Below are 10,858 nucleotides of genomic sequence, written 5' to 3' on the forward strand. Positions count from 1 at the left end.
ATGTGTGGTTCCCACCGTGAAGCATGGAGGAGGAGGTGTGATGGTGTGGGGGTGCTTTGCTGGTGGCACTGTCAGTGATTTATTTAGAATTCAAGGCACACTTAACCAGCATGGCTACCACAGCATTCTGTAGCGATGCGCCATCCCATCTGGTTTGCGCTTTGTGCGACTATAATTTTTTCCCCAACAGGACAATGACCCAAAACACATCTCCAGGCTGTGTAAGGGCTATTTTACCAAGGAGAGTGATGGACTGCTGCATCAGATGACCTGGCCTCCACAATCACCCGATCTCAACCCAATTAAGATGGTTTGGGATGAGTTGGAAAAACAGCCACAAGTGCTCAGCATATTTGGGAACTCTTTCAAGACAGTTGGAAAAGCATTCCTCATGAAGCTGGTTGAGAGAATGCCAAGAGTGTGCAAAGCTGTCAAGGAAAAGGGTGGTTACTTTGAAGAATCTCAAATCTAAAATAGATTTTGATTTGTTTCTACCTTTTTTAGTTACTACATGATTCCATATGTGTTATATCATAGTGTAGATGTCTTCACTATTATTCTACAATGTGGAAAATAGTAAAAATAAAGAAAAACCCTTGAATGAGTAGGTGTGTCCAAACTTTTGACTGGTACTGTATGTAAATAAGGTATTTCTGTTTTAATGTAGCCTGTCACAGTCTTTATCTTTAATCAAAGCAGGATAGATAAACATATAAACGTCCCTTATTTAGGACCTTGTCTTTCAAAGATAATTCGTAAAAATCCAAATAACTTCACAGATCTTCATTGTAAAGGGTTTCCCATTCTTGTTTAATGAACCACAAACAATTAATGAACATGCACCTGTGGAACGGTCGTTAAGACACTAACAGGTAGGCAATTAAGGTCACAGTTATTAAAACTTAGAACACTAAAGAGGTCTTTCTACTGACTCTGAAAAACACCAAAAGAAAGATTCCCAGGGTCCCTGCTCATCTGCGTGAACGTGCCTTTCGCATGCTGCAAGGAGGCTTGAGGACTGCAGATGTAGCCAGGGCAATAAATTGCAATGTCAGTACTGTGAGACACTTAAGACAGCGCTACAGGCAGACAGGACGAACAGCTGATCATCCTCGCAGTGGCAGACCACGTGTAACAACACCTGCACAGCATCGGTACATCCGAACATCACACCTGCGGGACAGGTACAGGATGGCAACAACAACTGCCCGAGTTACACCAGGAACGCACAACCCCTACATCAGTCCGCAATAGGCTAGCCCTAACCCTTGTCGGCCTGTTGTAAGGCAGGTACTCACCAGACATCACAGGCAACAACGTCGCCTAGGGGCACAAACCCACGGTTGCTGGACCAGACAGGACTGGCAAAAAAGTGCTCTTCACTGACGAGTCAAGGTTGTCTCACCAGGGGTGATGGTCGGATTCGTGTTTATCGTCAAAGGAATGAGCATTACACCGAAGCCTGTACTCTGGAGCGGGATCGATTTGAAGGTAGAGGGTCCGTCATGGTCTAGGGAGGTGTGTCACAGCATCATCGGACTGAGCCTGTTGTCATTGCAGGCAATCTCAACTCTGTGCATTACAGGGGCGACATCCTCCTCCCTTATGTGGTACCCTTCCTGCAGGCTCATCCTGACATGACCCTCCAGCATGACAATGCCACCAGCCATACTGCTCGTTCTGTGCATGATTTCCTGCAAGAAAGGAATGTCAGTGTTCTGCCATGGCCAGCGAAGAGCTCGGATCTCAATCCCATTGAGCATGTCTGGGACATGTCTGGATCGGAGGGTGAGGGCTAGGGCCATTCCCCCCAGAAATGTCCGGAAACTTGCAGGTACCTTGGTGGAAGAGTGGGGTAACATCTCACAGCAAGAACAGGCAAATCTGGTGCAGTCCATGAGGAGGAGATGCACTGCGGTACTTAATGCAGCTAGTGGCCACACCATATAGTCCTGACTGTTACTTTTGATTTTGACCCTCCCTTTGTTCAGGGACATGTTATTACATTTATGTTAGTCATATGTCTGTGGAACTGGTTCAGTTTATGTCTCAGTTGTTGAATCTTGTTATGGTCATACAAATATTTACACATGTTAACATGTTTGCTGAAAATAAACAAAGTTGACAGTGATAGGACGTTTCTTTTTTTGCTGAGTTTAGATGTGCCTGGGTTGTTTTAACCACAGTGTTTGTGTTTGGTTGTGCAGCGGCAGGGCGGTCTGTTCGGGGACTATTCAGACCCGTTCTCCACAGAGACCAGCAGTGTCTCGCCCTCCCACATGGCTAGCCAGCGTCCCCTACAGCTATCAGAGAACCACCCCGAGGAGGCTGAGTTGCCCCTCAGTCGCTCAGACTCCGTCTTCCTCCCCAATACAGAGTTCTTTCCCCTGACCCCCACCATACACAACAGCAACAACAACGCGTAAGTAATGTCGTCCCCAGGCTAATTGAGTACCGTTACTGACCTCAACCAAACACAACAGCTACAACAACGTGTAAGTAATGTCGTCCCCAGGCTAATTGAGTACTGTTACTGACCTCAACCAAACACAACAGCAACAACAACATGTAAGTAATGTCGTCCCCAGGCTAATTGAGTACTGTTACTGACCTCAACCAAACACAACAGCTACAACAACGTGTAAGTAATGTCGTCCCCAGGCTAATTGAGTACTGTTACTGACCTCAACCAAACACAACAGCAACAACAACGTGTAAGTAATGTCGTCCCCAGGCTAATTGAGTACTGTTACTGACCTCAACCAAACACAACAGCTACAACAACGTGTAAGTAATGTCGTCCCCAGGCTAATTGAGTACTGTTACTGACCCCCACCATACACAACAGCAACAACAACGCGTAAGTAATGTCGTCCCCAGGCTAATTGAGTACTGTTACTGACCTCAACCAAACACAACAGCTACAACAACATGTAAGTAATGTCGTCCCCAGGCTAATTGAGTACTGTTACTGACCTCAACCAAACACAACAGCAACAACAACATGTAAGTAATGTCGTCCCCAGGCTAATTGAGTACTGTTACTGACCTCAACCAAACACAACAGCTACAACAACGTGTAAGTAATGTCGTCCCCAGGCTAATTGAGTACTGTTACTGACCTCAACCAAACACAACAGCAACAACAACGTGTAAGTAATGTCGTCCCCAGGCTAATTGAGTACTGTTACTGACCTCAACCAAACACAACAGCTACAACAACGTGTAAGTAATGTCGTCCCCAGGCTAATTGAGTACTGTTACTGACCTCAACCAAACACAACAGCAACAACAACGTGTAAGTAATGTCGTCCCCAGGCTAATTGAGTACTGTTACTGACCTCAACCAAACACAACAGCTACAACAACGTGTAAGTAATGTCGTCCCCAGGCTCATTGAGTACTGTTACTGACCTCAACCAAACACAACAGCTACAACAACGTGTAAGTAATGTCGTCCCCAGGCTAATTGAGTACTGTTACTGACCTCAACCAAACACAACAGCTACAACAACGTGTAAGTAATGTCGTCCCCAGGCTAATTGAGTACTGTTACTGACCCCCACCATACACAACAGCTACAACAACGTGTAAGTAATGTCGTCCCCAGGCTAATTGAGTACTGTTACTGACCTCAACCAAACACAACAGCTACAACAACGTGTAAGTAATGTCGTCCCCAGGCTAATTGAGTACTGTTACTGACCTCAACCAAACACAACAGCTACAACAACGTGTAAGTAATGTCGTCCCCAGGCTAATTGAGTACTGTTACTGACCTCAACCAAACACAACAGCAACAACAACGTGTAAGTAATGTCGTCCCCAGGCTAATTGAGTACTGTTACTGACCTCAACCAAACACAACAGCAACAACGTGTAAGTAATGTCGTCCCCAGGCTAATTGAGTACTGTTACTGACCTCAACCAAACACAACAGCTACAACAACGTGTAAGTAATGTCGTCCCCAGGCTAATTGAGCACTGTTACTGACCTCAACCAAACACAACAGCTACAACAACGTGTAAGTAATGTCGTCCCCAGGCTAATTGAGTACTGTTACTGACCTCAACCAAACACAACAGCAACAACAACGTGTAAGTAATGTCGTCCCCAGGCTAATTGAGTACTGTTACTGACCTCAACCAAACACAACAGCTACAACAACGTGTAAGTAATGTCGTCCCCAGGCTAATTGAGTACTGTTACTGACCTCAACCAAACACAACAGCAACAACAACGTGTAAGTAATGTCGTCCCCAGGCTAATTGAGTACTGTTACTGACCTCAACCAAACACAAAAGCAACAACAACGTGTAAGTAATGTCGTCCCCAGGCTCATTGAGTACTGTTACTGACCTCAACCAAACACAACAGCTACAACAACGTGTAAGTAATGTCGTCCCCAGGCTAATTGAGTACTGTTACTGACCCCCACCATACACAACAGCTACAACAACGTGTAAGTAATGTCGTCCCCAGGCTAATTGAGTACTGTTACTGACCTCAACCAAACACAACAGCTACAACAACGTGTAAGTAATGTCGTCCCCAGGCTAATTGAGTACTGTTACTGACCTCAACCAAACACAACAGCAACAACAACGTGTAAGTAATGTCGTCCCCAGGCTAATTGAGTACTGTTACTGACCTCAACCAAACACAACAGCTACAACAACGTGTAAGTAATGTCGTCCCCAGGCTCATTGAGTACTGTTACTGACCTCAACCAAACACAACAGCTACAACAACGTGTAAGTAATGTCGTCCCCAGGCTAATTGAGTACTGTTACTGACCTCAACCAAACACAACAGCTACAACAACGTGTAAGTAATGTCGTCCCCAGGCTAATTGAGTACTGTTACTGACCCCCACCATACACAACAGCTACAACAACGTGTAAGTAATGTCGTCCCCAGGCTAATTGAGTACTGTTACTGACCTCAACCAAACACAACAGCTACAACAACGTGTAAGTAATGTCGTCCCCAGGCTAATTGAGTACTGTTACTGACCTCAACCAAACACAACAGCTACAACAACGTGTAAGTAATGTCGTCCCCAGGCTAATTGAGTACTGTTACTGACCTCAACCAAACACAACAGCAACAACGTGTAAGTAATGTCGTCCCCAGGCTAATTGAGTACTGTTACTGACTTCAACCAAACACAACAGCTACAACAACGTGTAAGTAATGTCGTCCCCAGGCTAATTGAGTACTGTTACTGACCTCAACCAAACACAACAGCAACAACAACGTGTAAGTAATGTCGTCCCCAGGCTAATTGAGTACTGTTACTGACCCCCACCATACACAACAGCTACAACAACGTGTAAGTAATGTCGTCCCCAGGCTAATTGAGTACTGTTACTGACCTCAACCAAACACAACAGCTACAACAATCTATGAGTAGAGTGCTTGTTGCACAACCAAAGCTGCATTTGCTGCCACAGAAACAAATGAATGGAGGCCCAAGATTAATAAGCACTTTGAGAACCTGGAAAAGCACTGTGTGAATCCAATCAATCGATGATCTTCTTTTGCAAATTCAGCACTATTTGGGTGATACGGTACACTTTGCTTGCTGGTATGTATAAGATACATGGCTTACCTGATTATATATAGATTTTTTTTATGTTTATAGGTTTTCTTATGAGAGAGAGGAGAGTCCGAAAGTGAGCAGGCACCATTCCAGAGTGGACACAGAGCGCAGCTCTCCAGGTCAGTTCAACATCAGCCTAGGTTGGGATTTAATCTGCGTAAGGACCATGTTATAGCGTGGCTAACAGTCAAAGGTCATCTCCACTTGAGCTGACATGCACAGTGTTTCCTATGAATGTGATCTCCCCGAAAAATGCCCTGAAATGCCACATTGTCGGCTGTCTAGTGCACTGCGCTAGGAATAGAATCCCGGCCCTATTCACCTAATCAATCCTACTATCTGCTGATCATCATCACCCTGCGTGATATTTGACATGTTGGATACTCTTTAGTCATTCTTGTGTCCTACAATAAATAACTGTGTTCTTCTGTCTGTCTCCTGTAGATAGCAGACACTTCTCTGAGATCAGTCAGAAACCAATCAGAAAAGACATCACTCAGGTAACATAATACACACCAGATTGAAGACCCCATACAACCCATTTAAACACTAAATGGACCGGGGATGGCCAACTCCAGTCCTCGCGGGCTAGAGTGGTGTCACACATTTTCTCCATCCTGAGCAAACACTGCTGATTAAACTAAACTGCATTCTAAACTGAAGATCATATTAGCTAAATATTGGAGTCAGTCGTGTTAGCTGTGGCTGGGGCAAAAGTGTAACACCAATCAGGACCCTGAGGACTGGAGTTGCCCATCCCTGCCATAGGCAAAACAGATTGAATTTAGCTGAGTCATGATTCTGTTGTGCCATGAATGTCCTAACTGTAAGTGTTGTCTTTGTTGTTTGCAGTTCCCCTATGACCTCAAATACGGTGAGAGCCAGTCTCTCCCCAGCTGTTCCCAAGCTAAAGGGGAGGCTACAGAGGAAGCTGAAGGGGCCACAGGAGGCTCTGTGTCTGCACCTGCTGCTGACCAGCTGATCAAAGAGGTACGTTGATACTGATTGACAGATTGTTAATCAGTTATTTAAACTACATATGTAAATCCATGTTTTTCCTCTGTGCCAGGTTCCTCCCTGAGTCCCTATGTTTGTAACAGTAAACATCATATCAATGTACGTATCATGTCCTCCGTCAGGTCTTAGTGGTTGGCGGTCTTGGCGACCTGGCCAATGACGATTCGTTTGTGGCGGTGACTCGTAATGAAATGGCCGAGGCAATGCGCATGCCCATGTCCCACTTTGAAGACGTGGCCCTGGGCCTCCTCAACGGGCGCAGTGGCCACGCAATCTCCGCCACGAGGAAGAAGAGCCCAATCCCTGTGCCCCCTTCCGCCCCCGACCGGCCCTCTAGGTCTACAGAGCTGAAACCGAAACCCCAGGAGCAGAGAAAGAAGCACCTCGTCACAACCTTTAAACAACCCCTGAAGGGGGAAGAGGCAGACACCAAAGTGTAGAGAGTCTGTCATCGGAGTGCCCATGACGACAGTGGCGTTATCTTGTGACATGATATTGACACTTGACTTGACAAGGCTGTGTTGTAGTTGGTGACATCACACACTCGCAGCGTTAACAAATCCTGATAGTTGCCATGGCGATGAGCTCAATCCACTAACCATAGTTTCCAATGGAGACTGGAGGAAATAGGCCCTCTAACCAGGGTTGATGGCCGAGTTACTTGGCTCTAGCTGGTTGGCTGTTCAGGTTTTAACATGCTATTCCACTGTGGTTGATTCTTGTCAATTCTGATTGAATTCTTGAATCAGATTCATGATTCTTATGGAAAACTAACAGACAAAGGAAAAGGAATATTCTGCTACGGTAATACATTTTAATCTTCTCAGTTCCGCCATATTTATTTCAACAAATTAAAAAAGAACTTATCACAGAGTGCACAGGTTCATGAACCTCTTTCTTTGTTATGTTTGTTGATAATCTATTCCATAGAGTGGTTAGACAAAACAACTATGTCCAGTCTGCTGTGTTTCTTACTAAAACCCTAACTAATGCCCTGTACACACTGCAGGATAGCATTTTTTGTCATTAATCTTGTTCTGGAGGCAGCGCTGCATTGGTCACTAGCGAGCATTAAAAAAAATCTAATTTTGAACGTAACCCTAACCTTAAATTAAGACCAAAAAGCCCATTTTGACTTTGCAGCTGGCCTATCGCTCCGTTCTGCCTCCAGGACAAGACACATGACAATAAACTTCAACATGCGCACACACGCAACTTGTATTGTGTGCATGGTGACAGATGGTGCTTTCAAGACAAATGGGAACTCTGAAAAAAACAAGGTCAAAGCTCTTTTCCCCCCCCAGCATTCTTGAAGGCACTGAAGTCGGAAGTCTGAGATTTCTGAGTTACCAGTTGTTTTGAACGCAGCAAAAGTCTGTGAGTGGAGACAGGGGTGTCCCAGCAAGGGCTGAAGGGGGAAAAAGGAGGTGAGAAAGAAAGGATGCCATTTTGGATCACCGATGAGTGCGTTTCAGTGAGTTTCTATTTATCTGGGAAAACTGCAACTGTTGCGTTTGAACGGTTTAGTTCAATCTTTTGAAAAGAGTCTCTCCTGTTAAAACATCCAGGATGCCAAGGAAAGGCTTAGTACACACTCAGGTTGTACATCTGATGCACAACACATTTGACACAATGGTTGTGATACATCAAACCGTTTTGATGAAGCCTCACCATAGAGATAGAGGACTCTGCATGGATATCACCCGTTTTTAGCATGGACAGTGCCATTGAGGGCTTCCACCATTTTAACGTGGTTAACTGGGTGGGGACTCCCACGAGTTGGGAGCAATCAGTCACTGAAGAACATGAGCTACTTTAAAATGGAGATAGCCTCAATAGCACTGCTGTCACAGACACTGTAATGGAGCAGTATACAAAGATGAGTCTCTCTCTATGAGCCTCACTGTTTGTGTTCTTAAAGGCAACGTCCTTCATTTATGTCATTAAAGGGAGGACTTGCCATCTTTTTACTTTATTTACACTTGTCTTCGTTTAATCGAGTCTTGTAAAACACTTTCCTTAATGCTCAACCTCCTCCCACTGTGGGTTTGGGCACTTTTTTAAGAGGAAGTTTCTTTTTTTTTTTTTTTAAATGTGTTGGACATTTCTTTGTACTTTTAATTTATTCATTATGATTGTATTATCAATGTTTGAATACTCACTGAAATAGGCGTATAGGGGAGAGTAGGGTAAGTTGAGTAAATATTTCATTCAGCATCAATCTGAAAAGGGAAATATATTATTTCTAACAAAAGGTATCTACATATTTCAGGATGTTGCACATTCCTTGAAATAATCAGAATTCATGTAAAAATTAGTTTTGAAAACATCACTATGTTTTTGGACAAGATGTCTCTTGGCACAACTTACCCCGGTTTAAGCCACCAACACATTTCTGTACTGAATGAAATATTACCACTACCTTTTTAAAACCATGTCTATCTTTATTTCCAAACACAATGACAATCACTGTTTGTCTTTTAATCATATTTTACCCCAAGCTTAACGCCTAACAAACATACTTTTTAACATATCCCAGTGATAATGCTTTGCATTATGCTTGGGAAGAAAACACATATCCACTTACCCAAAGATACATTTAGGTTTAGATTCAAGCATCATGAAACCTCAAATTCATTTGACTTGCTGTAAATCTGTTTGTTTTTTTTGTCCTAACTTGCTTACCACTTTTTGCATGTGGTTTCTTCCTTCACAGACTCCATAAAATGACATTTTCCTAAATATTTGGTCAAATTATACATTTCGTTTGGGGTTTCCTAGAGACGAGGGAGGCTCAACTTACCCCACTCTCCCCTTCTGGTATTAAGCACTTATCTAACAGATCACATTGTAGTTCATGAAGATATTGTATTTAATACAAACCAGAGATTTTGTTAAATGAGATTCATATGTATTAATGACCAGAGGTTAAAATGAAGTTGAAAGTAAGAAGAAAATGTAATAAAGGGTGATCCAGGATTTTAAGTGGTGCTAAAGTTAGTCTATAGATTTAATTTGATCAAGAGTTGTTAGTCATATCAGCATACCTGGCGTATGGTGGATTTAGCATGAAAGCCCACATAGGGGATTAACTGGTTTTGTACAAAACAACTTTGCACATTTTTTTGTCTGGGGAAGGATCTCAAAAGTATTTTGCTCGATTCCTTGCGAGCTCTTTCCTCACCTTCTGCTGAAAATGTAAGTTGCAAGGAGAGCATTGGAAAAGATCTGATGTTTTGAGGATGCAAAGAAGGACGGAATCAAGGAAAATACCTTTTGAGATCCACCCCGGGTCTGTTTTTTTATTTAATTTAGTTACCTTAACAGGTCCTAAAGGAGTTATTTTTCACTTCATCATCCTCGTTGGCCATTTCTGTCTTAGAAACTGGTTGGTCTTTAAAAAGATAACGCTGCATAAATCAGACATTAAGTAGTGGGTGGGACAGCTTCTAACCCTGCTATATCAAGTAAACCCATCTTCTAATATGTGCCTTCCAACAAAATGTTTTTTTTTGTTTGTTCTTCATGTCAGTCAGATGGAGCTTACACTGGCAAAACAAATAAAACATCCAAAATATACATAACTTTGGTTTACTTGATTTTTTGTTGTTGTAATGTGCTGTGCTTGACTTGGACTGAAATAGGTGCTGGTACTCATTTTGGGTGCCGGTACTGTTTAGGTGCAGGAACCCCACAATACTTTTTGAGCTAATATTTTAGAGCTCAAGCAGTAGAACATTTGAGATGCCAGTACTCCGCTCCGGTGAACTCTGTCCCAAAGTCAAGCACTGGTTATCTGCAGAAATAAAAAATGTACACAAGGATTAAGTACCATCAGGGTTGAGACGTGGCCGGCTGTTTACAACAACGCAAGAAGCATCAGCTTAAACAGGTGAGTTTGCTCAAATGGTGCTGAAAAACGTGATACGACAAATGTAATGGTTGGCCTCTAGAGGGAGCCTCAGGGAAAGACATCCGTCAAATTTGAATAACCGCTCCTTCATACTCGTTGATGGGAGAAAACTGAGGCAATACTTTTGACATGTCAAAGCATACGTACACTTGATGTACAATCCGCTCACCCTTATGGACCAGAAAGTCCTGCCTCAAAACACATACCCGCGGGATGAATAAAAGTTATAAAACACAAATTGTACAAATATCTTCAAAAACACAGGGACCGAACACTAAACTTAAAGATGAAAGGGTTCAACCTACTTCTACCACAAATACAC

General features: G+C 43.3%; 1 protein-coding gene and 1 long non-coding RNA gene across 25 annotated transcripts in view; one reads left to right on the forward strand and one right to left on the reverse strand.

Moving 5' to 3' along the window:
* The window catches only part of LOC118360125 (dihydropyridine-sensitive L-type skeletal muscle calcium channel subunit alpha-1-like), a 49,889-nt gene extending 39,052 nt beyond the window's left edge, over positions 1 to 10,837 (forward strand). For 3 of the 4 annotated variants that reach the window (XM_052482495.1, XM_052482496.1, XM_052482497.1), the window contains 5 exons: positions 2,208 to 2,422; positions 5,649 to 5,725; positions 6,051 to 6,106; positions 6,459 to 6,596; positions 6,746 to 10,837. In XM_052482495.1, the coding sequence (XP_052338455.1) occupies positions 2,208 to 2,422; positions 5,649 to 5,725; positions 6,051 to 6,106; positions 6,459 to 6,596; positions 6,746 to 7,063 (804 nt within the window). In that variant the 3' untranslated portion in view covers positions 7,064 to 10,837. Of the gene's footprint in view, positions 1 to 2,207; positions 2,423 to 5,648; positions 5,726 to 6,050; positions 6,107 to 6,458; positions 6,597 to 6,745 lie in introns of those variants that run through there. The other variant, XR_008083205.1, reaches the window with a different exon arrangement.
* LOC127912547 (uncharacterized) lies at positions 2,472 to 5,399 on the reverse strand. Of its 21 annotated transcripts, none has more exons than XR_008083219.1 (9): positions 5,234 to 5,337; positions 4,872 to 5,017; positions 4,361 to 4,652; positions 3,996 to 4,214; positions 3,853 to 3,922; positions 3,561 to 3,706; positions 3,050 to 3,195; positions 2,612 to 2,757; positions 2,472 to 2,538 (listed from the first exon to the last, which is right to left on the reverse strand). It is a non-coding gene; the product is annotated as an uncharacterized LOC127912547 (long non-coding RNA). The 21 variants fall into 21 exon arrangements; XR_008083212.1 differs by having other exon boundaries at positions 3,561 to 3,779; XR_008083215.1 differs by having other exon boundaries at positions 2,484 to 2,538; positions 2,612 to 2,684; positions 3,561 to 3,779.
* Positions 10,838 to 10,858: the final 21 nt, after the last annotated feature.

The sequence above is a fragment of the Oncorhynchus keta genome, chromosome 27, assembly GCF_023373465.1.
Source record: "Oncorhynchus keta strain PuntledgeMale-10-30-2019 chromosome 27, Oket_V2, whole genome shotgun sequence".
Lineage (NCBI taxonomy): Eukaryota > Metazoa > Chordata > Actinopteri > Salmoniformes > Salmonidae > Oncorhynchus > Oncorhynchus keta.